This window comes from Pleurodeles waltl, chromosome 2_2, assembly GCF_031143425.1.
Source record: "Pleurodeles waltl isolate 20211129_DDA chromosome 2_2, aPleWal1.hap1.20221129, whole genome shotgun sequence".
NCBI lineage: Eukaryota > Metazoa > Chordata > Amphibia > Caudata > Salamandridae > Pleurodeles > Pleurodeles waltl.
In genome coordinates, this window is record NC_090439.1 from 1,062,723,090 (window position 1) to 1,062,746,836 (window position 23,747).

The following is a 23,747-nucleotide window of genomic DNA, read 5'->3' on the forward strand; positions in this document are numbered from 1 at the left end:
TTGAGAGCTCTAAGATGGGGGAGGACCAGGGGGTGACTTATTTTTATTTTTTTGGATAACTGTATTCTTGGAACTAATTAGGTCTAGGGAGTGGTTGATCCATTCGGAGATCCTACTATAGGCCTCATGCAGGTCAGAGCCCAGCAAGGATGTAGTATTAAGGGTACACATACAATTTTCACAGTTTAACTGAGACCAGCGCCGGTCTTCTTGGCCAGTTGTTTGGGGGGCATGGTCGGGGCAGGGATCATAAGGACCATTGGGAACAAGAAATGGTCAGTACAAAGATGGGTAAGGGATCCAGGGCCTGTAGCAGGGACTTATTGGTAAAAATGGGGAATAACAGGTACCCCATTGTGTGGGTGGGGCTCTGTATTTTTTTGAGCCAGTTTGATAGCAGCAAGGTCTAAAATGAAGCTGGTAGCTTGCATGTCTTTAAGCTCATCAAAATGTAAGTGTAGATCTCCCAGAACAGTGAAGTGGGTGGGGGATGGTAAATTAGGACTCCAGAGAGCGTAAATGTGTGGGAGAGGGAGATTGGAAATATGAAACATTCACAATTGTTTCATATTGATATTCAATTGATATTGGTGAGGCAGGTGAAAGTGGACTTCAGTATAATTGCGAGCCCCCCCTACCCTTCCTGTCTTCTCTATCTCGCCGTAAGGTCTAATAGTTGGGGGTAGAGGCCTGGAAAATATCTGGTCCTGACTCCTTGTGGAGTTAGGTTTCTGTGGGGAAGAACACAACAAGTTTTGCTTCTTTAAAAAAAGAGAACATTTCCAACTTGTGGCGTGAGAGGGATCTACAGTTTAGTAGGAAAGGTTTGGCCTTATGGGGTGAGGGGAGATCTCGGATGGAGAGGCCAGTGGGGGAGTGTAGGAGCAGTACTATGTTATGTTGCCCTTAGCAAAATCGATAGAGTGGAGACACTTATCACTGTAAGCCCCTCTTATGTCAAGCAGTTGATGCCTGGAACAAGCCCCAGGATGGCGGTGGAGCGGGGCAGGCTTACCTGCCTTGGTCTCATTCTGGAGCAGACAGGAACAGACAAGCTTGCCTTTGACGCACCAGCAGGGTACCCGCAGTGCACGTTCTCTGCGCGCCCACTGCCCTGCCGTAATTTTATATTGTCAGAGTCCAACCACTAGAGCGACGACCTGCTTGACAACTCTATGGTTATGAATTCTCTGGTAAAGTGCTCAGTGCATTCTAACTTCGCCCCAATGGTCGCCAAATCAAATTCAAACAATCAACAATCAGAGTTCCCCCAAAGTGTTAAAAAGCATTTTAAAAAAGAAATCACAGAGTAAAAAAGTAAAAACAGCTTTTTCAGTAGGCACAAGTTGGTTATTGTGACAAGCTCTAGGCCTGATTGAGACACTGGGGAATGTTGTTTGATGTCTTTGTCGCAACCTTTCACAATAGGCAGACCGGATCAATGGAAGAAAGCCTGCTTTTCCTTTTCAGTGAAAAGCATTTGTTAAAATCAGTAAGACTTTAATAATGTGTTATTAAATTGTGTGCATAAAATACTCTTAAAAACAGAAACTTCCCAAAATTATTACATTTTTATTTTGTATTCAACTTATAGCTGCACATCATCACAATTTATTTAGAAACATCATGTATGTTAAAAAGCAATGTAAACCTAACCAAGCAGTGTTTCCATTCACACTCTAATATCATTAAAAAAACTTGGCAGAGAGAGCTCCATTTAATGTGATGTTTTATTCTCTATTCAATGTCTATTGCACTTCCTCAACATATGAAATAGCCACAGATCCTTCACATTCATCAACTATAAATCCACAGTTTCGGCAAAGTCATTCTCAGCCTTCAACAGGATAGAAGATAATTATTGGCTATGTTTACTCCCTGACAATAATTCCTGGTGTATCTTGATACAGCAATATTGATATATTATATAGATCTTATTTCTGCTTCCATATGGATGGTGTTACACCAAAATGTAGTTGTATAAACAGTTGGGCTCTATTTTATGTTGTCTCAATTTTCCCCCATAGTACCGTATGAGGGACTATGCTTCATTTATTTTCAATCTGAGCAAAAACATTTTTTACTCCATTTCCTCCTTCACATATCTGAAGACACATCTACTCTTAAATTAGCCAGCGATCTGTTTTTTTTCCAGTTATGGATAGATCAAACTATGAGTCACTGCAATAAAGAATAATAATAACAGGATGGCAATTTAAATGAAATAGAGTCCCGGATTGGAATTATTTAGGAGAACTACCAGATTATTAAGTATTGTTGTTTACACTTTGGTTCTATACATGGCAGCATACTATCTGGGAAATGATTAAGCCCATTGCAGTCACTGACTCGAAGGGCCACTTGCGTGCCCCTAATTTCATCTACATGCATGGTCACTTTCTCTAAACCAGATGACCATTATGGAATGCTGTTGTCCATAGTGCATCATTGTTTTCCATTTCAAGATGATCAACACATTGTATCTAAACATGGTGGCCATGCTGGAACTTTAAAAAAGATTAACTACAATACGACTGTGTTAGACCTGACATCCTTGGAGTGGTATTCTCCCAAACGTTTTGCCTTCACACCTTACTTTTCTATATTTTTGCTAGCATTAGCACTCTGTGCACTTTGACCCTGGTAACCAGTATTAAAGTGATTGTGCTTTATCCATAAATATGGTGAAAGTGGCCTACACCTAATTTGCATATTTAATTTACTTAGAAGTCCCTAGTAAATGGTACTCCTCTGACCCACGGCTCGTAAATTAATTGCCACTGGTGGGCATTAGCAGCACCCATTATGCCACCTGCCAAAGTAGCACTGCACTGCAAAACATGTCTCAGGCTTGCCACTTCCACTGCAACCTGTAGTGCAGTCTTAAACTGTCATTTTGACTTGTCAAAAAACCTTTTTCCAGGCCTAAACCTTCTCTTTTAAAATTTTTAAGTCTCTCTCAAGGTAGGGCCAAACTCCCCCTAAGGATGGGTGCCTGGTATTTAAAATGTTTGACATGTGGGTTTAAATTTCATCTGTCCTGGCAGTGATAAACTCCTAAAAGTACTTTTTCACTGTTGTAAGGCTATCTCTCTACAGACTAACACTGATTTACCTTATTACATTTAATAAGTGCTAACTTCATTTTGTGAGCCAATGGAGAAATATTATGTCCCTCAATGAATTGTAATGTAAAATCTTCTTTTATGGTAAAGTCGGATTTTAAGTTCTAATTTTGAAAATGCCACTTTTAGAAAGTTGGCATTTTTCTGCCCATATCAGCTGTGCCTTTCTACCAGTGTCCTGAGCCACATGACTGTGATTAGCTCGCTCTGCTGTTGTGGGTTGTGTATTTCTTTAAGCCAGTGAGACAAAGGAAGCTTAGGTGTGACCAGCGAGGGTCTTCCTCACAGAATGGCTGAGGAGGTGCAATCCCTTGCCCTGAGTACACCTCAAAGTGTCTTGCCTGTAGCACACAAAGGAACCTGACACCAGGCCTGTCCTTGCCTTTGTCACCCTAGACAGTTTGGAACCTGGATCGGGGGAAGGGGACAAATGACCAGATCCAGTTTTGGGGGTAGGTCAGGGAATTCCCCCCCACAAAGGCTGACACCATGTATACAAGTAGGACATCCATAACCTCTCATCAGAACACTCCTGGACTGGTAGAAGATTCGGAAGAATGACAGCCTACTAATTTTCCTCATCATCAAGATAACTTTGTCACCTTTTCCTCTTCTCACACAAAGCACTAATTCCATGTTGTGAGGAAAGTGTGAGCTACTTACCACATTTGGTAAATACTACACTTGGTAAACACCATTACTCTGGGGCGAGCCATTTCCTGGGATTGGTAAATATCTCCTATTCTAAGCTTCCAACTGAGCAGATAGATATTTAACACATCAAATTCTTCATGTTTTGCCATTTTTCCTGTCACACTGATCATGTTTTCTGGTTTGTCTTACTGAACTCAATCAGGAAATTGTGAGAGTGCAATATTTATCACACACGTCATTATTTTGCTCCCTGCCTTTGTAAACCCCCATTTATGCAGGCATTGCATTTGGCCTTTAACTTGTAATTAGGGCCTTTGCCACTTTTTGTGACCTCAAAATGCTCCAGGAGAAAGGCTGATTGGTGTAGCTGGCTAGGCTCCATGAAGGGATACCATCTCCAAAAGGTATCAAGGAAGCTTTTTTCTTCACAGCAAAAATCTTCATGTGAGGCAAAACAACAAATCTTGCCCCTTGCAGTTATGCCTTTCTTGGGTAGCCTTGGTACCTTGTGTTGAGTCCTCCAGACTCCAAAGATGTGCTATGTCCCAAAATTGAAGGGTGCTGGAAGAGGTTCTTCCTTGTCATGTATGAAACTTTCAAACTGTTAGTAGAAGCATCCAGAGCCCTGGCCACACTTCAGCAGAGGGGGAACCAAGTTACATCCTCTAACACCAGCAAGGGTTCCAGCAAAGACCAGACTACTTCTAACTAAAACTCTTTTCAACATTTTATCCCCCCTACTTTGTACTACAGAGGAGTGGTGATGGCAGCTGTAGTCCTTGGGCTCAAGAGAAAGCAGGTTCAGTCCTCTTCCAAGTAGAAAGAGTAGCAAAGTTTCCTCTTCTTGTGCTTTCAATATAAGTGAAATATTTAAGTTCTTAGACCTCAGCTGGTAGTTTATATGTGGTGATACCAGAGCTACAAAAAATTAAGTACAAAAACACATGTATGTTTATAGCGGTACTTCTATAGCACACAACTATCTACGAGGCAACAGGGCACTGAACAGCGGATGAGAGACAGATAAATTATACCAGATAGGTAACAAGGACAGGTCACAATAGTACCTATTGTGGGGACTGAGTGATATGATACAGTTTGAGTATATAAATCCAAACAAGACATTTAATTTAGGGGTGTGCGGAACTTTTAATTCTGCCAGCTGAATTGGAGGAATTTAATGTTTCTGCGTTACTCTTGTAAAGCGGAATTACTAATAAATTCAGCAGCTCCAGTCTGCCGGCAGAATTAATCATTCAGCACTACTTTTATGAAAGAGTACTATTCCAAGATGTCTACTTCTGGCCAATTGCATTCACCAGTCATAGCAATAACAAGAAAGAAAGACTATACATGGTAACTTTGACAGAGACTTTGTACCTATTATACAGTGGCCATATTGGATTTAAGAGCAAGTCTCTTGATATCAAAGAAAATAGGCAGAGAAATAGGCAAACCTACAGTTAATGTTATCTGCATCAAGTAATTCCAAATTATTGAGACATGACAAAGTTTCAAATACTGGTATGGGCACAGAATATTTATTAAAAGTGAAATCTGGCATTTCTGCCAAGCAGCTCCTACTTTTAAAGATATTTCAAAATGTAATTTCTGTTTTTTAGTGTGTAACCTACTTAATTGTAACCTAATTACTTTATGCACTTTTGTTTTTCTGAACTACCAATGTTGCTGTTTTAAAATGGCTGCAATGTGTTTTTTACATGACGAGCTGTGGCAAGGATTGCAATGCTGGTCCTTCTTATATGCCCAAACCCTTTAGTGCTTGCATGCATGTGTGTTTTTCTGTGACCTCTGCTTTCCGCACTGGCTCTGTACCCTGCACCCAGTAGACTTCATGGGAAAGACAGGGAAGGTGCACTCTGGCATGACTAGCAAGGTGAAGCGCTGGAAGAAGGGTCATAGCAGTGACTCCAACCCCCAACTGCAGTGTGAGGCTGCGCGGAGATGTTTTTTCAGCCATCCTGCAGGTAGGAGAATTAACTTGATCATCTTGGGAAGATGGTTATGCCAACAGTTTGTCTTAACGGACCCTAAATGCAGGAGATGCTGATTTTGCAGCATTGGCTATCGTTTGAAGCACAGTATCATGTACAGCAGACCATGGTGTAAGTTTAAGGTGGCACTGGCAACAGAAACTAACACTAGCATTTAGGACACAATCAGCGTTGATATTTCACTCCATGTCATTTCTATCTGAGACATCCAGTCTCAATATAAAGTGATATGATATTGTTTTTTATATAGTGCTTACTACTCATAACTAAGGGTGGGGAAATCTTGTGGAGTTTTTATGTAACTTTGCAGAATTTCGCTGAGTTCCACCCACCTGTAATCTAAATAATGGATAAAGTGACTGTCTCATTTACTCTTGCTGGCCATGACAAATTATTTTGTTATGCATGGCTCTCACTGAAAGCCATTATCTTGAATAGCACATTCTAACTATGATAATTCACTGCTGTGACGTAGCAATGGTTGGTTACAGATCTCACAACTCACTGGTGCTATGTCATATAGGAATTTCAGGTTGCTATGGCTGAGCTCTGTGACAGCAGTGCTGGAAAGCAGGAATCACAGCTTCTGGAGGAGAGGGAAGGGAAGACACAGAGATTGACGGGGTTGGTGACAGGAGGACTTGTTTTTTCAGTTTTGGACAGGGAGTAGAGGCCATGGTCTGTATGGCTCCCTCATTACTACTTTGCCCATGCATAGAAGTTGAAAGCAGGGGTAGATGATTGGAGGGGAGATGGTGGGCATACATAACATGTCTTTCAACTTCGGATTCTCACCTCAGGGTTCTGAGTGACATCATAGACAACTGGAGCTTCGTGCTTGTTGACTGTCATGCCACTCAAAATGCCTCAATGAAAACCATCCCTGTAATTCACTGTTACCCATGTTTAATTCTATATGTAACAAATAAGAGGTTACATATACCATCCACTCCATAATATACAAGTATATCCATCTCAATGAATGAGTAATAGCTATAAACCACTGGCTTATACCCTTTCTCCAAGGCTTTTCTCTTTTTCATTATAAGCAGCAAGAATGCACAAAAAACAACACACACAATAATTAAATAAGTTGAAAAAGGGCAGATGTTATCAGTGATAACTAATATTAGTAATTAATCAGAAATGCCATAGAGATTTGTAAATATATGACTAATGAAGATGAGTAGTCAAACAATGTGTATTAAACAACTATGTTTGCATATTTACATGAACATGAAAGGTTTGTGACTTGTCATTTTCTATAACTAAGGCTACCCTTGTGGCCAAAAAATGATAATGTAAATGATTTCTATTTAAATTAATTGTGTGCAAAGAAGAAGTGTACTACATGTACGTAGGCTTGAAGAATTCCTGATTGCTGGTGTTCCTAGTTTGAATTTCCTGCTTCCCTTTCTCCTGTGCATAGTCGTATTTCTCCCTCGTAGGAAAAATACTAAGGGGCATATTTATCATTATATCATGCAGCGCAGCAAGCCATCTTGCTGCACTGTGTGGTAGGAATAGCACAGGAATATGCCATACTTAACACTGTATAGTGCATTCAGCCTAGTGCCTACACAGGCACTCTTGCATCAGGGACACCTTCCAGCACAAAAACAATCCTGAGAGGCATTGTCCTCTGAGGTAATGAGGAAAAATAAAGATATTTGTACTTGTTACACCTCACCTGGGAAGGCATAAGGTTTTGACATATTTCCAGGTTCACCAGTAATGGTACATTGGAGAATGTGCCAAAATCCATGGGTAGATGCATGGCAACACCCACACTCCATCCATGGAACCCTTTCAAAAGGGCAGAGTAACCCAATACAGCGATTTGCTCTGCCTTATGTTACTCTAGATTTATGTAGCTAATCTAGCTGAATCTAATTTAAGAGTTGCGTCGCTGTTGCACCCTGTTACGAGGTGCAAGAGTGACACAACTCTTTGATAAATATGGCCATGAATACTGTACATAGGACAATGCCCTAAACATCAACATAAGTTTTTCTTTTCAGTCTCTGTTGTTTCCTTTTCTGAGGCAATGTAGAGATTGAAGATCAGTTGTTAGTACAAAAGTACTACCTTGTGTAGCTTTTCCCTATGGGTGACAACAATCATGAGGAAAAGGTACGTTAAATTACACTTGCACACAAAATGGTGAAAATGAGGCAAATGCAAAAGTTCCAATTGGATATAAAAGCACAAATGCATAGAAATTGACCACTGCATATTTCGTGTAGTTTTTGCAAGACGCTTGGTAGTGTCACAAAAAAATACATACAAATGTGACTTATGTGGGTAATCTGAATGCCCGGTACAATCTGGCCCTGTGTTGAGCACCCAGGTTGTGAATGTTATTGTCCCTTGTTTCAAATGCCATTTCTAGTGCATTATACCTTGTCGTTTGTATTTTTCAGTTCAGTGGAATGTGTCCCCCTCCATAGAGTGGGAAAATTATTCTTCATCTGGGCATCTAGAATGATTCATTGCCATTCTCCGACTTAGTGGCCTTCCTTCCATGGGCTGAGCTTCTCTGTCTCCAGCATTAAACGTTCCTCTTCTGCCATTCATTTTCTTCGCCACACTTTCTGTATTCACCTCCAAAAGAGCCTTCCCCTCGCTGCTCGCATCTACTTTTTTCCGCTGGGCATCGTTTAAACTCAGTCCAATAAACCTCATTGGTTTACACTTGCCGTGGTCATCCTCCCGACCTTTGGGGCTTTTCAGTCTGAACCGCCCGCCGGCGGTCCTGGGGAGATGGTCGGGCTGAGAGGTGCTTCCTGGTAAGAGAGGGGCCTGAAGGATAGGAGCCTTGACTTTAGGGACGCCAGGCTTAAATGGAAGACCCGGGACAATCTCATTGGATTCCTTCGTGTCCGTCTCATCTTTTAAAGATGGCGCACTCTTTGAGAGTTGCTTGGTTTCCTTCAGTGAGCAAATGACCCCTCTTTTCTCAATCAGTGCCTGTTCTGCCAGTCGCATCTCATGTAAAATGGCCAGTTCCATCTGAGGCAGGTTTCTAACCCTCTTGGCACGGGGTTCGTTGTTCCTATTTATAACACCTGGGATAGATAATTTTTCAGAAGCCATCTTTGCTTCGGCTTGCAAAGTCATTATCTTCTGAAGCTGAGCGTTTTTCACTTCCAAAGGGATTTCTAGTGGCGCGAGTTTCACGGGTCGCTTTAACTCCACACTGCCCATGGTTTTCACGTCATTTGAGGAGGTTTGTGTGGCAGTCAGGCCTTTGGTTTGTTTGTCAGGTCCGAGCACGTGCTCCTCCTTGCTATTGGTATTCTGTAAAGAGCCGGCGTTGACTTTAGAGTCAGGATCTCTACATGGCTTCTCTTTTATCTTAAGCGGAAGTTTCATGCTTATAAATTGATTGGGGTGCACTTCGTCGACCTCAACAGCACTGCTCTTGAATTTTGAGAGGTGCGTCTTTTCCGCTTCTGGGACTCGCTGCAAAAACAAACAAACAGAGGAACGTTACTCGTGCTCTGTATTCTTCACACTTTTTTCTGCTCTAATAATTGAAATGATGTTCAGTTTGAGCTGAGGTGATGGGTATTCGTTTTCACAAAATGGAATATTTATTCAATATATAATACATTGCTAAAATACCACAGAGAAAATAGATTTATGTACAATATTCTGACTTTTTTAATATAAATAGAATGCAAGACATGGATGTTTTACATATGCTTACTTTTTAAGAACACTTAGATAACAAAATCGCAAACTTTGGGGTGAAGTATTGCGTGGACCCTCATTGTGGAAAGTATGGAAGGGATACTGCCAGTGATAAGTGAAAATTAAATCAATCTTGTTGTCATTATTCACAAAGCAATGATATCAGTGTAGCAGGTGCAGTGGCACCAGGACCTAGAAATGTTGGGGGCCCACATCATCCAGTTAGTAGCTGTTTTTTACTATCAAACCTGGGGATGGAGGCCCAGTTCCCTTCCTTGCAGAGGGCCTATTGAGTCTTTGCTAGGCTACTGATTACTGTCCACGTACAGAAGGTGGAAAGAATGTCTGCAAACATAATCCATTCCATTTGCTTAACCCCTTCGCTGCCAGGCCTTTTTTTGGCTATTTGGGGCAGTTCGCGCTTAGGCCCTCATAACTTTTTGTCCACATAAGCTAGCCAAGCCAAATTTGGGTCCTTTTTTCCAACATCCTAGGGATTCTAGAGGTACCCAGACTTTGTGGGTTCCCCTGAAGGAGGCCAAGAAATTAGCCAAAATACAGTGAAAAATTCGTTTTTTTAAAAAAAAATGGGAAAAAGGGGCTGCAGAAGAAGGCTTGTGTTTTTTCCCCTGAAAATGGCATCAACAAAGGGTTTGCAGTGCTAAAATCACCAACTTCCCAGCTTTCAGGAACAGGCAGACTTGAGTCAGAAAACCCAATTTTTCAACATAATTTTGGCATTTTACTGGGACATACCCCATTTTTACGATTTTTTGTGCTTTCAGTCTCCTTCCAGTCAGTGACAGAAATGGGCATGAAACCAATGCTGGATTCCAGAAACCTAAACATTTCTGAAAAGTAGACAAAATTCTGAATTCAGCAAGGGGTAATTTGTGTAGATCCTACAAGGGTTTCCTACAGAAAATAACAGGAAAAAAAAATATTGAAATTGAGGTAAAAAAAACAGCAATTTTCTCTACGTTTTACTCTGTAACTTTTTCCTGCAATGTCAGATTTTTTAAAGCAATATACCGTTACGTCTGCTGGACTCTTTTGGTTGGGGGGGCATATAGGGCTTGTAGGTTCATCAAGAACCCTAGGTACCCAGAGCCAATAAATGAGCTGCACCCTGCAGTGTGTTTTCATTCTGTACCGGGTATACAGCAATTCATTTGCTGAAATATAAAGCATGAAAAATAGCTATCAAGAAAACCTTTGTATTTCCAAAATGGGCACAAGATAAGGTGTTGAGGAGTGATGACGCAGAAACGAAGGTTTTACATTTATTAGCGCATAAACGTAGTGCCGCAATAATCAAGTGTGACTTTAACCGAACTAATAAAGATTGTACGGGGACAAATGTGCCCTCAGAGTAGTTCGCCAACATTTATAAGCGTGCTTTATATAACGTGATGTATTAGAATTGTACTTATCTGACATAACCGTAAACGTGTGCCATGATTTGCTTGTTTGAAATGTTTTAACTTAGCATAACTTTAGTGGAGGCTTCGGCCTAGTTGCCTTGTCTCACGGTTTAGATGCTCGTGTTTTTCTAATGTGCTAATAAACGTGTATTCTTGCTTGAAGCTGTACTTTTCCAGTGAGATCGGTTCACATGCTTATCTTTAAAGTTTCGTGCCAGCCTGGCATCTTCTTCTTTGCTCCAAGGTCAATCTGCAGGTGCAGACAATGGAAGCTCTGAAAGTGAGTTAATTGGTAAAATATGTTGCAACTTACGTTCCCGACTCCAAGGATAATGTATGCCTAGGTAGAAGCTTGTGAATTGTTGTTTTTGATTGGACAATTTGAAGCCAACCTATGAACCCTCCAATGGAAGACCCTACTGGATTTGAACTGTTGTTTATTTAAACCTGGTGCACAAGAAGAAAGCAGCCATTACAGCCATTACCCGGACATCAGCCATTAGCCATTACCCGTCATTTGCAGGACATTGCAGCCATTATGGCCCATCTTGCCGACCTCGTCATTTTGCCATCTTCTACGATGCCAATTGATGTTCAACGCCATTTTGAATGAGACTTTGATGCTTTCTCTAATCGAGAGAAAGAGACTTTAAGTAATTCTCGCCCTAGAGACTTTAACTTTGATTTGCCCCTTTGCATAAAGTAGTAGTTTTGTCCTTTTATCTTGCCGCTGTGAGGCAATTGCCCCGTCCACCCTGCCCCTTTGCCCCCGTCCCATGCTGATCGAAGCCGGTACCTGTGAGACGAAGACTTCCTTGAATGCTGATTGAATTTGGTAAATATGAAAGGAAAATGTACAATTGCATTGTGTTCCTTTTTAGGTAACCAACTGCTGATTTTTGATAAGAGCCCTAGTTAGGAGTTTTCCAAATTAATGTTGCTAAATTGTTTTTGCATGAAGTCCCACATGCAGATGCTAATTTGAGGTTAGATGAGGATTCATTTGTTGCACAATGCAATTTGAGACCTTGTTATGCTGACTAATGTATGCAATTAGCCCATTACAGATTATAGTTTTAGTGGTTTGCGTTGCTATTATCGAATGCATTGTTATTCAAATGCTGCATAGATTGCATCCTTTTCGCCGTTATGGACAGCTATTAATGTTCATTTACATATATCATTTGGTGTTGAGACACATTTATATCGTGCTAGCTTTGTTAATATAGGGAAATAAATTCATTAACTTTGAATGAACTGGTGTGGTTATTCATGGCCGAAAGGTCATGGTTCGCCGAAATGTTTTCTGGATTAATTGTGAAGTGTTATGTTGATCAGGGCATTGCTTATGTTCGTTATTGATTATTGATTTGATTAAATTGACTAATCTTGGGTGAAGAGAGCCCCACTTGGTCAAAAGATTCATCGACCCAAGAGCGTCCAAATACAGGTAATTTATTAGGACGGAACGCTCTATCAGTAGATGGTAGCAGAGGACGGTTTCGCCCTTTGGGACCCCACTCGAGAGGTATATGGTGTTGAATTGAAGGTTTCGCCCTTTGGGACCCCACACGAGAGGTAACGGTTGCGCTCTTTGAGACCCCACTCGAGAAGTATATGGTGTTGAATTAGATTTTTTCTTGGGTAAAACAGATTGAGAGAATGATGATGCCCTAAGTCCCCCGCGACTTTCCCGGGATCTCGGAGCTTGCGAATGGAGAGAATGGAGGTGTGAAATCGGCGTTGGCGGTACTAGTGACGGTATGAGTGAAGTCAGGGTTTTGCGCTTGCACAGCTTATTGCCGCAGATTGTTTGAAAAGGTTGCGAGGATTTTAGAGAATAGCGGAGGTGCGACTCCGAGTGTGAGAGTAGGGAAGTCGTCGAACTTCATGTGCATGTGGCGCTTTGTGCAGAAAAAGGTCCACGTGGTTGTTGTTGTTGAGACGGGCCCTGCGAGGTCAAGAGACTCCGGAGTATGTTGAAAAGTGTATGAGACACTTGTTTTATGTTGTGGTCTGGTCGGTTTAATAGGTTGACCGGGCGTGGTCAACGAGTCGGTACGTATGTTAAGGGAGTGAAAGAAAACTTCGACTTCGGGCTTTGACAAATTCTAAGTGCACTAGAATAGATCACTGACAAGTTGAGAGCAGAGTCTGCGGGTCAGAATTTGCTTGCGAAAGTGGGGACCGAGAAAGATGGAATAACTGCTGAGGCTAGTGAAAAATCCCTAAGGTCCTGAAGCGATTGTGTTACCCTTCCTGTAGTAAACCGACAGATCTGTTTTATTATTATTTGGTTGCTCGCGATACATGCCGGAAGTTGTTACGAGAGGAGCTGAGTGAAGGAGGACAAGCCGCGAGGCTTTGTCAGCCGCAGTGTGTGTGAGTGTGACGTCACTAGGAGCTGCGCTGGGATAGGTTGGTTGCAGAGAAGGGTCGCGCACAGATTGGACGCAGTCCATGGGGCTCGATTGGAAGGGGAAAGGCAAGCGAAGAGTATTCCGGGAATTAAAGTCACTTATTGATTACAAACTTTGTGAAATAAAAGACGAGAAAATGAAATTTTTTAAAGCATTAAAGAGTGCGATGAAGGGGGAGTCTTACATTAAAGCGAGCGTAGGAGAGGAGACGCCACCCGAAGGTACACCAGCTTACATTGTAATGGAGGAAAGGGGGGTAGCTCCGTGCCTTTGGCTAAAGCAATGGCACAAGCTGACAGAGAGACATGGGAGCGTAGCGTTCCCGATCCATGGGACATTCAATATAAGGATCCTAGAGAATTTGAGATTCGCGATGTACGACATGAAGGTACCTCCAAGGCCAGCACAGTTTGAGGCTCTAGCGGTTTGGGAACTAATGGCTAGACAGAAACAGCAAAAGAAGTTCGAGGCCAGGATAAGAAAGGTAGAAAAGACACTAGCGGACGCTAGGTGGGATAATGCACAGAAGGTGTGGAGGTCAGATATATTGCAGGGGATAAAATTGTTTCCCGCAATTGCTAAGGAAGAAGAGGCGACAGGCAAGAAAGCTACCTGTAAGACAAACAGGAGGTGTTCCAAAGATAGAGAGGACGAGGAAAAGTTAAGGAGAGAAGACGAGTCAGAGGATGAGGAGTTCATCATGCAATTGCTGAACGACCGTCCACCACCTTATGCAGAGAGTGAACAAGGTCCAAGTACCAGTTCTGCCCCTCCGGCACCGGTACAGAATAATGAAACTCCGAATTCAGAAACGCCATCGGGATCTAAGGACCCGAGTTTACTGTTCACCCCGCAGATACCGCAGGTTAGGAGAATATATCCAGATGTACCTATGTTGAAAACAGCAGAAAATTATCAGCCGCAGGTCCCAAGGTACTACAGCAGTGACAACAGTACGGGAATGATTCTAGATCCAACCATAATGGGAGTACAGAATGGTCGCAACCCAACATTGTCACAAGCTGAATCAACCCAGTTTTTGATGCCTCAAAAGCAGATGCAGGGGGGAACCGCACATGCTCAGATGACGGGGAGTCAGACGGGCATGCCGGCAATGATGACCCACAGTGTAGGAATGAACATGCCTCAGAACATGGGGAATGGACAGAACCCAGATGCGATATCCCTACCCATTACTGTAGGTCCACCGGTACCTTTGTACATTCAGCCTAACTCAGGTATGAGCGGTCAAGGATCAGTGGTGCAGAGTGGGACGGAAAGGAGGCGCATAGAAAACACTCCAGAGACAACTCCGATAGCGGCTCTGCCAACTGGATCTGGGTCCTTGATGGAGTTTAGTCCCATATGTGCTCAGTCAACAGTGGTGAGGTCGAGTCCCCCACTGATGATACCGCTATCATCGAACACTGAAAAGTTGCCACAACCATCAATGGCAGTCGATGTGAATGCTACACTGATGGGGTTGAATGCGCAACAGCTGACGCAGTGGTTCAACAGTCTGAATTCCACACAAAGCTCAGCCAGTGGGAAGGGAGAAGACTATCTGAATAGGGTCAGGTTGAACATGGAAGCAGAAGAATTGGTGGAAGGGACTATGGGTTTGAATAGGTTAGAGTCCTACTCGGAAGAAGAGCTGAGGTATCTATGTCCCAGGATTACGAGAGAAGTGAACAAGGTACATAGAAGGTTGCAAGAAATAGCTGACAAAAACGGGGTTGAGATAGACAAGACAAAACACTTGAGCAGGAGCTATAGATTGGATTTAGGGACCACAGACTTTGAACACATGAGGTCAGCAGGCATGAAAGCGCACCTTAGAGAATTGCTGCAGAGTGCACAAGTGTGGAGGTGCTTAGACAAATGGGAAAGCAGATGGGCAAAGAAAAAGGAAAATAAGAAAGACAGTGTCCCAGAGCACAAGGAGAAAAGACCACAGAGTAGTGATGCAATAACCATGTTACCAATGAGGGAGACAGCAGGGGGAAAATTAATACATGTACCGTGGCACAGGAGCGACATTCAGTCTTTTACGGATGATTTTCCCAAACTGAGAGAGAAACCGATTGAATGGTATCAACAGACTGATAGGTTTGTGAAGCTTGCAAAATGTCTTTGGGAAGACCTGAACACCCTCTTTGAGATTGTGGTTCCGGCAGATTTGTGGGAAGACTGCAAAAGGGCTGTAGGTTGGCCGACAAGTGAACCAGAGAGAGACAGGGATACGGGTGCACCATCACCTATGGTAATGAGCTTGTACTATAAGGTGATTGAGCATTTGAAGACGAAGGTTGCCGCGAAAAATGTGGATTGGCAGAAGATTGATCGAACTGCCCAAGAGGCTAAAGAGTCAATTCATGGTTACTATGAGAGGTTGTTGAAGGCGTTCAAGAACTACAGTGGCACGGAAACAATAGAGGCGAGGGACATGCTCCATTTTGTGTTTAGATTTGTGGAAGGGCTGAGACCAGAGATAAGTCAGATGATAAAGACGCATTTGATTTGTTGGCAGTCGAAACCTATTGATGAGGTGTTGAATTATGCGAAATACTGTAGCGACGAAATTGAAGTGAAACAGAAAAGGTTGAAAGAGAAGGTGATGATGATGCAACTTAAAGCAGCTCAGACAGGTTTGCAAGGGTTGCAAGGGTTCCAACAGCAGATACCGCAGCCGCAGCCGCAGCCGCAGCCGCAGCCGCAGGGAAATATGGTGTTTCAGCCACAGGCGAGAGGCAGAGGCAGAGGAGGCTTTGGGAGTAATGGTCCGGATTTGAACACTGTTGCGATTCCGAATGGTGTGCAGGCAATGAAAAGGGTGATGCCGTGTCACGTGTGCGGGATCGTCGGGCATTGGAAACGCGAGTGCCCGATGGTGGTGCAGGAAGGTGCAGGTGTTGGTCAGCAAAACAATGATGTCAATGCATTCCAGACAATGAGGGGACCGAAAATGAGAGGTCCAAGCCCAAATTTTCAGACCATAAATCAGCTGCAGGGATTACAGCCCATGCAGCCGCAGCAGATGCAGATGCCCCGTATGCAGATGACGCAAATACAGCCAATGCAACAGCAGTTTCCCATGGTACCTAATCAGCAAATGCAAATACCTTTGGCACCAGTGAGTCAGCAGCAAGTGATGGTTCCTCCACAGGTCTCGGGTCAGGTGATGAATACAAATGGCACAGTACAACAGTTCCCATTACACAGTGAGAATGGAATAAACAATGTATGGGAGAGTGAAAGTTCAGATGAGGAGGGAAATTGTGTGCTTGCAGCATCCTTGGAAGTTGATCAAAAGGGTCCATATGTGGAGGGAAGAGTTATGGGTCATCGTGTTTCATTCTTGGTTGACACAGGAGCCACACGTTCAACTGTTAGGAGCATTGAAGTACCAAATTTGCCACTCTCAGGGAGAACAGTTCAGGTAGTGGGAGTAGCAAACAGGCACCTGACGAACCCAATCACAGATCCAGTACAAGTCAGAATTGGTAACTATCAAGGGTCACATAGTTTTGTGGTATGTGACTCAAGCCCGATAGCACTGTTAGGGAGAGACCTATTGTGCAAATTGGGATGTTCGATTATGTGTTTGAACGATGGAATTAGAATTCAGACGAGCAGTGATGGGGAAGAAGAGGACAGTGTAGAAGGGGATGAGATGGAAACTGTCGATGAAGAATATCCTCTGATTAACCTTTTTCCGATGATAACTGAAGAAGATATTCCAGCTGAATTACGGGAAACAGTCGGAAAGGAAGTGTGGGATATGACAGGAAAAGAGGTGGGATTGGTGAAAGGAGTGGAACCAGTGAAAGTGACCGTAAAACCCAATGTAACCTTTCCCCAGACCCCACAATACCACATGGCACAAGACACCCTCATGAAAGTCGCCCAACTCATTGACGAGTTTGTAAAACAGGGAGTACTGAAAGAAGTGTTAAGCAGTCCATGTAATTCACCAATTATGGGACTAATAAAGCCGAGTGGAAAGGTCCGAATCGTGCAGGACTTGAGGAAAATAAATGACATCATAATTAAATGCTGCCCTGTAGTACCGAATCCAGCTGTGATAATGTTTCAAGTCCCTTGCGATGCCGAGTGGTTCTCAGTCATCGACTTGTCACAAGCATTCTTTTCGGTGCCTCTTCATGAGGACAGCCAATTTCTCTTTTGTTTCAAATTCTTAGACAGGGTTTACAGTTGGTGTCGAATTCCTCAAGGGTTTTCTGAGTCACCGTCAATTTTCAATCAGATTCTAAAGAAAGACTTGGAAGCGTTAGAATTGCCATTCGAGTCAACCCTAGTACAGTACATTGATGACTTACTGATTGCATCTAAGACAGAAAGTGGCTGCACAGCCGACACCATTGCTCTACTGAACCATTTGGGAAGGAATGGACACAAGGTGTCTCCTTCAAAGTTGCAGTTCTGTCAGAAGAAAGTGAAATACTTGGGTCATCAAATAGAGAAAGGGTCACGGAGAATAATGAAGGAAAGAATAACAAGTGTACTTCAAATGAGTCCACCAAAGACAAGGAGGGAGGTGAGGAAGTTTTTGGGGATGGGGAGCTACTGTCGCCAGTGGATTCCCAACTTCTCAACTCTAGCAAAGCCTTTACTGAAACTGACCCAGAAGGATGCCTTGGATGAAATTGAGCTGAAAGGAGATGAGATGGATGCTTTTATTGAATTGAAAGAATGCATGTGCAGGGCTCCAGCTTTAGGTATGCCTGATTACACAAAGCCTTTCACATTGTTTTGTCATGAACGTGATGCATGTTCTTTGTCTGTCTTGACCCAAGCCCATGGTGGCATAAACAGACCAGTAGCGTATTTTTCAGCTACTTTGGATCCGGTCGCAGCAGCACTGCCAGGGTGTTTGCGCGCCGTAGCAGCAGTTGGTATCAGCCTCACTCAGAGTGAAGGAATAGTGATGGGACACCCATTAACAGTCATGGTCCCTCACTCAGTTGAGATACTTTTGACCCGCTCCCGAACGCAACACATGACTGGAGCAAGACTCACAAGGTATGAAACAATAATTCTGGGCTCACCGAATGTGCAGCTGAAAAGGTGCACTACGTTGAATCCAGCAACCTTGCTTCCCGGTGAAAATGCTGAAATTGAGAACGCTGAAGACGTCGAGCACGACTGCCTTCAGGTGACTGAATTTTGCACAAAACCCCGACCTGACATTAAGGATACTAAGCTTGATGAAAATGACCAAATTGTTTTTGTTGATGGGTCATGTTTAAGAGATGCGTTGGGAATATTGAAAGCAGGATATGCTGTATGTACTGTAACAGGTGTCTTGGAAGCGTCCTGGCTTCAAGGAGTCTATTCCGCACAAGTAGCAGAGCTTGTAGCCCTTACAAGAGCATGCCAACTGTCTACATTGATGAAGGTTACCATTTACACTGACAGTCAGTACGGGTTTGGAATTGTGCACGACTTTGGGCAATTATGGTCACAGAGAGGTTTCCTGACCTCTTCAGGGTCCCCAGTGAAAAACGAGAGAGAATAAGGGAATTGTTACACGCCATTCAGATGCCAGCCGAAATTGCAGTGGTAAAGTGTAGTGCTCATACAAAAGGACAGGACTATGTTTCCCTGGGAAATGCATATGCGGATCAAGTCGCAAGATTTTGTGCCTTGAACTGTATATTGCTCAGGGATGAATGGAATTTGATAAGTGAGCCAGAGCTCGAACCAGCTGAAGCATTTGCCTTGAAGGTCGTGGATACAATGGATGAACTAAAAGCATTACAGAATAGCGTCAGGGAGGATGAAAGAGCTTCCTGGATTAAGTCACAATGTACAAGGAGACCAGATGAGTTATGGGTTTCAAATGAAGGAAAATTTGTTTTACCAAATAGTCTCTTATCGCAGCTAGCGCGGTTCTATCATGGGCAGGCTCACCTAGGGAGAGATGCCATGATAAGATTGTTCAAAACTGATTGGTTTAACCCCAGATTCCATCAAGTTGCAGAAGCAGTCTGCCATCGTTGTGTCATTTGTCAGCAGATGAACCCAGGAAAGGGAACGGTTGTGAACATGAGCCACATTGGCAGGGCGAGTGGCCCGTTCAGCAGAATGCAGATGGACTTTATTGAGATGCCTGTGCATGGAGGTCTGAAGTATGTGTTGGTGATTGTGTGCATTTTTAGTCACTGGATTGAAGCATACCCCACACGTAGAAATGACAGCCTTACAGTTGCAAAACTATTGTTGAGGGAGTTGATACCACGTTTCGGATTCCCGATCTCTTTAGAATCAGATAGAGGAAGTCACTTCAATAACGAGGTGATAAAGTTACTTTGCGCAGCGCTGAACATTGAGCAAAAACTGCATTGTAGCTATCGCCCTGAAGCCTCAGGACTGGTGGAACAAATGAATGGTACACTGAAATCAAGAATGGCGAAAATATGTGCATCGACAAATTTGAAATGGCCTGACGCATTGCCTTTGGTGTTAATGTCAATGAGAAACACCCCTGACAGAAAGACTGGATTGTCCCCGCACAAAATTCTCATGGGCAGGGCCATGAGACTTCCTGCAGTTCCCGCAAACGCGCTTTTGAATATTACAGATGATATGGTGTTAGACTACTGCAAAGGTCTGGCTGACGTGGTTCGCTCTTTCTCTCACCAGGTGGAAGCAACCACCTTGCCACCGATCCAAGGTCCAGGACACACACTGAAAGCAGGTGACTGGGTCGTGATAAAGAAGCACGTGAGGAAGTCGTGTCTGGAACCCCGTTGGAAAGGCCCTTTCCAAGTGATCCTGATGACCACTACCGCTGTGAAGTGTGCGGGAGTTCCCAACTGGATCCACGCCAGTCATACAAAGAAAGTGTTGTGTCCCACAGATGAGGAAGTTGAAGCGCTGAAACTGCCAGTACCTGATAACAAAGTGCAGAGCGCTGAGACAGAGCAAAACAGAACTAGAAGCGAACAGGCAGAAATAGAGGAGAGAGAAATATTCTCTGAGGACGAAACAACCGATTCACTTGGGGAAGACCAAGGAGAAACCTTAGACAGCGACGAAGCAGCTGAAGGTAACAAAGAGCCTGAAGCAGCTGAAAGTGACAAAGAGCCTGAAGAAAGTAACAGTGACAAAGGGCTCGAAAGAGGTGAAGAAGCAGGAAAGCCTGATCAGAGGAGGGCTTTCCCAGAAGCAGACGGTACAGAAAAAGAAAAGGAAAACCTGATTGACTCCCCAGAAGGAGGGGACAAGGCAGAACAGAACGAAACTGTTCAACCTTCCTCAGAAGAGATCGCAGCTCCATCAAGTGGACACAGTGCAAAGAGAAGACCAAGTATATCACCAGTAGAACTAAGAACCAGAGAAACGTTGAACTACAGTGAAGGGCCAAGAGTGAAAGAGAAAAGAAAGAAAGTGTCTGTCGTGGTACCAACATCAAGTGAAGGAAAAGGCTTGGCCAAAGAGGAAAGTACCAGTGAGGCAGAATCAAAGAGAGATGCAAAATTGAAAAGGAAAAGGATACCAAACAGGAGATATTCCGGTCCAGAATGGGCATATGTAGTCAATGACGATTGGACCGACGAATTTGTATCTCTTAGCCTCGAGAACGAAGAAGAAGAGATACCAATAGAAAAGAAAAGTTTTATGGACACTATTGACTGAAAAACTGATAAATGACATTGCTTGCTATAATCTAACGTGATACAACCAGCTGAGACATTGCTAAACCGGATGAGACATTTGCTAACTTGATAAGACTTTGATAACCTGATTGACTCTTAAACCCGATTTGAGACAACGTTGCTAACTGATAAAAGACTGAGTTATTGCCGAATTGAGACAAATGCTGCTAACCGATAAGTGACTGGGCTCCTGAAGAAAACTGTGTGAACATTGCGCTCGTTCAGCTTTGTAACAATTTGCTAAATCGTTTCTTTTATAGGTGCTTCTAGCTCTCTGATTCTATACAGATCATGACTAAGTACGCTACACAAAACAGTAGAGTGAAATATTGTAAATATGCGTGTATAGGCTTGATAACTGCATGTGTACTAATAATAATGGCAATAGTGCTTGCAACGCGTGGTAAGGGTGAGAATGAGAAAATTGATGCTTCTACTTCTGCTCCTGTTACTGTCACTGAACTAACCGCATTGAAAAGACTAGAATTAGATGAGAGACACTTGCATAATAAGAAGGAACTTTCGTATAATGTTTTCTATCGCCTACTAACAGAATATGTTGAGACTATGGATGCGAAAGATTGTTATGTGTGTACACAGATACCGACATCGGTAACGGAAGGGGTGACTTATCACCACATGCCTCTTACATATGGGATTACATGTAGTTTAGTAACTTCTAGATTTTATGGTCAAACTAACATACAGTATTTTTATTCAAATTATGATGTTACCTTTGCATATGTTCCTATAATAACGCAACTAAGCCAGATTGCTAAAGATTGGGATGCTAAAATAATGAGGGAATTTTTCGAGCCAATGCAACCTTTTGAAACAGCTCACGCTCATAGGGAAAACCTTACCTGCTCGCTCTCTGCAGTAGAAATAAGCTTTTTAGATCGCACAGATGATAGAAGGGCACAAATGAATGCGAAATTAGAAAAGGAGCTAAGTAAGAGGACTTCAGTAGATAATTATGCTTTTGCCGCAATAAAAACACAAGGGAAAATAGCTTTAGACGCTTGGCATGTAGGGAAATTTTGTATATATCGTGGTGAATCTTATTATGATAACATTTTCGTGGGAGCGAGTGAATGTAAACATACGTTTATCTTTAAGGCCAAATGGACATTCATGTTGAACGGACTTGACCCTGTCATACCTGGTGTATATTACATTTGTGGGCATAATGCCTATTATCGTCTTCCAAAGGGATGGTGGGGGAGATGTTATTTGGGTATAGTGTTCCCAAAGGTTTATCAACTGGATGACCTATCGGTGATTCCAAAGACACCTGGATCTCATCGTATCCAGAAAAGAGAGACCGCAGCTGCTGTGGTAGGAGATATATTTGGAGCCATAATTCCGTCATTGGGAGTTGTGTTGAATTCCATCAAAATAAGAAAGTTGTCTACTATAGTGGATAACATGTTGACAAAGTTTTCAGGTGCTATAATCCTGATGGATGCTGAACTTGCAGCGGAAAGAGCTATGACTCTTCAAAACAGGCTTGCCCTAGACATTCTTTTAGCAAAGGATGGCGGCGTTTGCAAAATGCTTGGTGCGCGTCACTGTTGCACGTATATACCAGACAACAGTGTGAAAATTAAAACAATGCTTGCAAATCTAACAAAAGAGAGTGCAGACTTGAAGGAATTGAAAGAACCAGGAGTTTGGGAGAAGGTTGGAAAGGGAGTTGCTTCAGTGGGAAATTGGCTTGGTGGCATTTGGAATGGAATATTACTAAAAATAATACAGGGAATACTAATAGTACTAATTTGCATCTTTGGGATTTGGGGAATAAAGAGGGGAATACTAATGATCATGGCAAGAATTAAGAGAAGGAAGGAATAGAAAATGATGAAAAGAATGGCAGAAGAATACAAGGCAAGAACAAGGGGAACTAAAAGGCAAAGAGAACTGACAGAATTTTAATGGAATAAAATTTGTGGGAATAGTTTTGTGTGATGACAAATAGTCATCAGAGGAGGGATTGATGACGCAGAAACGAAGGTTTTACATTTATTAGCGCATAAACGTAGTGCCGCAATAATCAAGTGTGACTTTAACCGAACTAATAAAGATTGTACGGGGACAAATGTGCCCTCAGAGTAGTTCGCCAACATTTATAAGCGTGCTTTATATAACGTGATGTATTAGAATTGTACTTATCTGACATAACCGTAAACGTGTGCCATGATTTGCTTCTTTGAAATGTTTTAACTTAGCATAACTTTAGTGGAGGCTTCGGCCTAGTTGCCTTGTCTCACGGTTTAGATGCTCGTGTTTTTTTAATGTGCTAATAAACGTGTATTCTTGCTTGAAGCTGTACTTTTCCAGTGAGATCGGTTCACATGCTTATCTTTAAGGTTTCGTGCCAGCCTGGCATCTTCTTCTTTGCTCCAAGGTCAATCTGCAGGTGCAGACAATGGAAGCTCTGAAAGTGAGTTAATTGGTAAAATATGTTGCAACTTACGTTCCCGACTCCAAGGATAATGTATGCCTAGGTAGAAGCTTGTGAATTGTTGTTTTTGATTGGACAATTTGAAGCCAACCTATGAACCCTCCAATGGAAGACCCTACTGGATTTAAACTGTTGTTTATTTAAACCTGGTGCACAAGAAGAAAGCAGCCATTACAGCCATTACCCGGACATCAGCCATTAGCCATTACCCGTCATTTGCAGGACATTGCAGCCATTATGGCCCATCTTGCCGACCTCGTCATTTTG

At 42.8% G+C, this 23,747-nt stretch overlaps 1 protein-coding gene across 1 annotated transcript in view; it reads right to left on the reverse strand.

Moving 5' to 3' along the window:
* Positions 1-1,559: 1,559 nt before the first annotated feature.
* The window catches only part of LOC138282847 (uncharacterized), a 128,002-nt gene continuing 105,814 nt past the window's right edge, over positions 1,560-23,747 (reverse strand). The window contains exon 2 of the mRNA XM_069220798.1: positions 1,560-9,259. Within this exon, the coding sequence (XP_069076899.1) occupies positions 8,255-9,259 (1,005 nt within the window). The 3' untranslated portion in view covers positions 1,560-8,254. The remainder of the gene's footprint in view (positions 9,260-23,747) is intronic.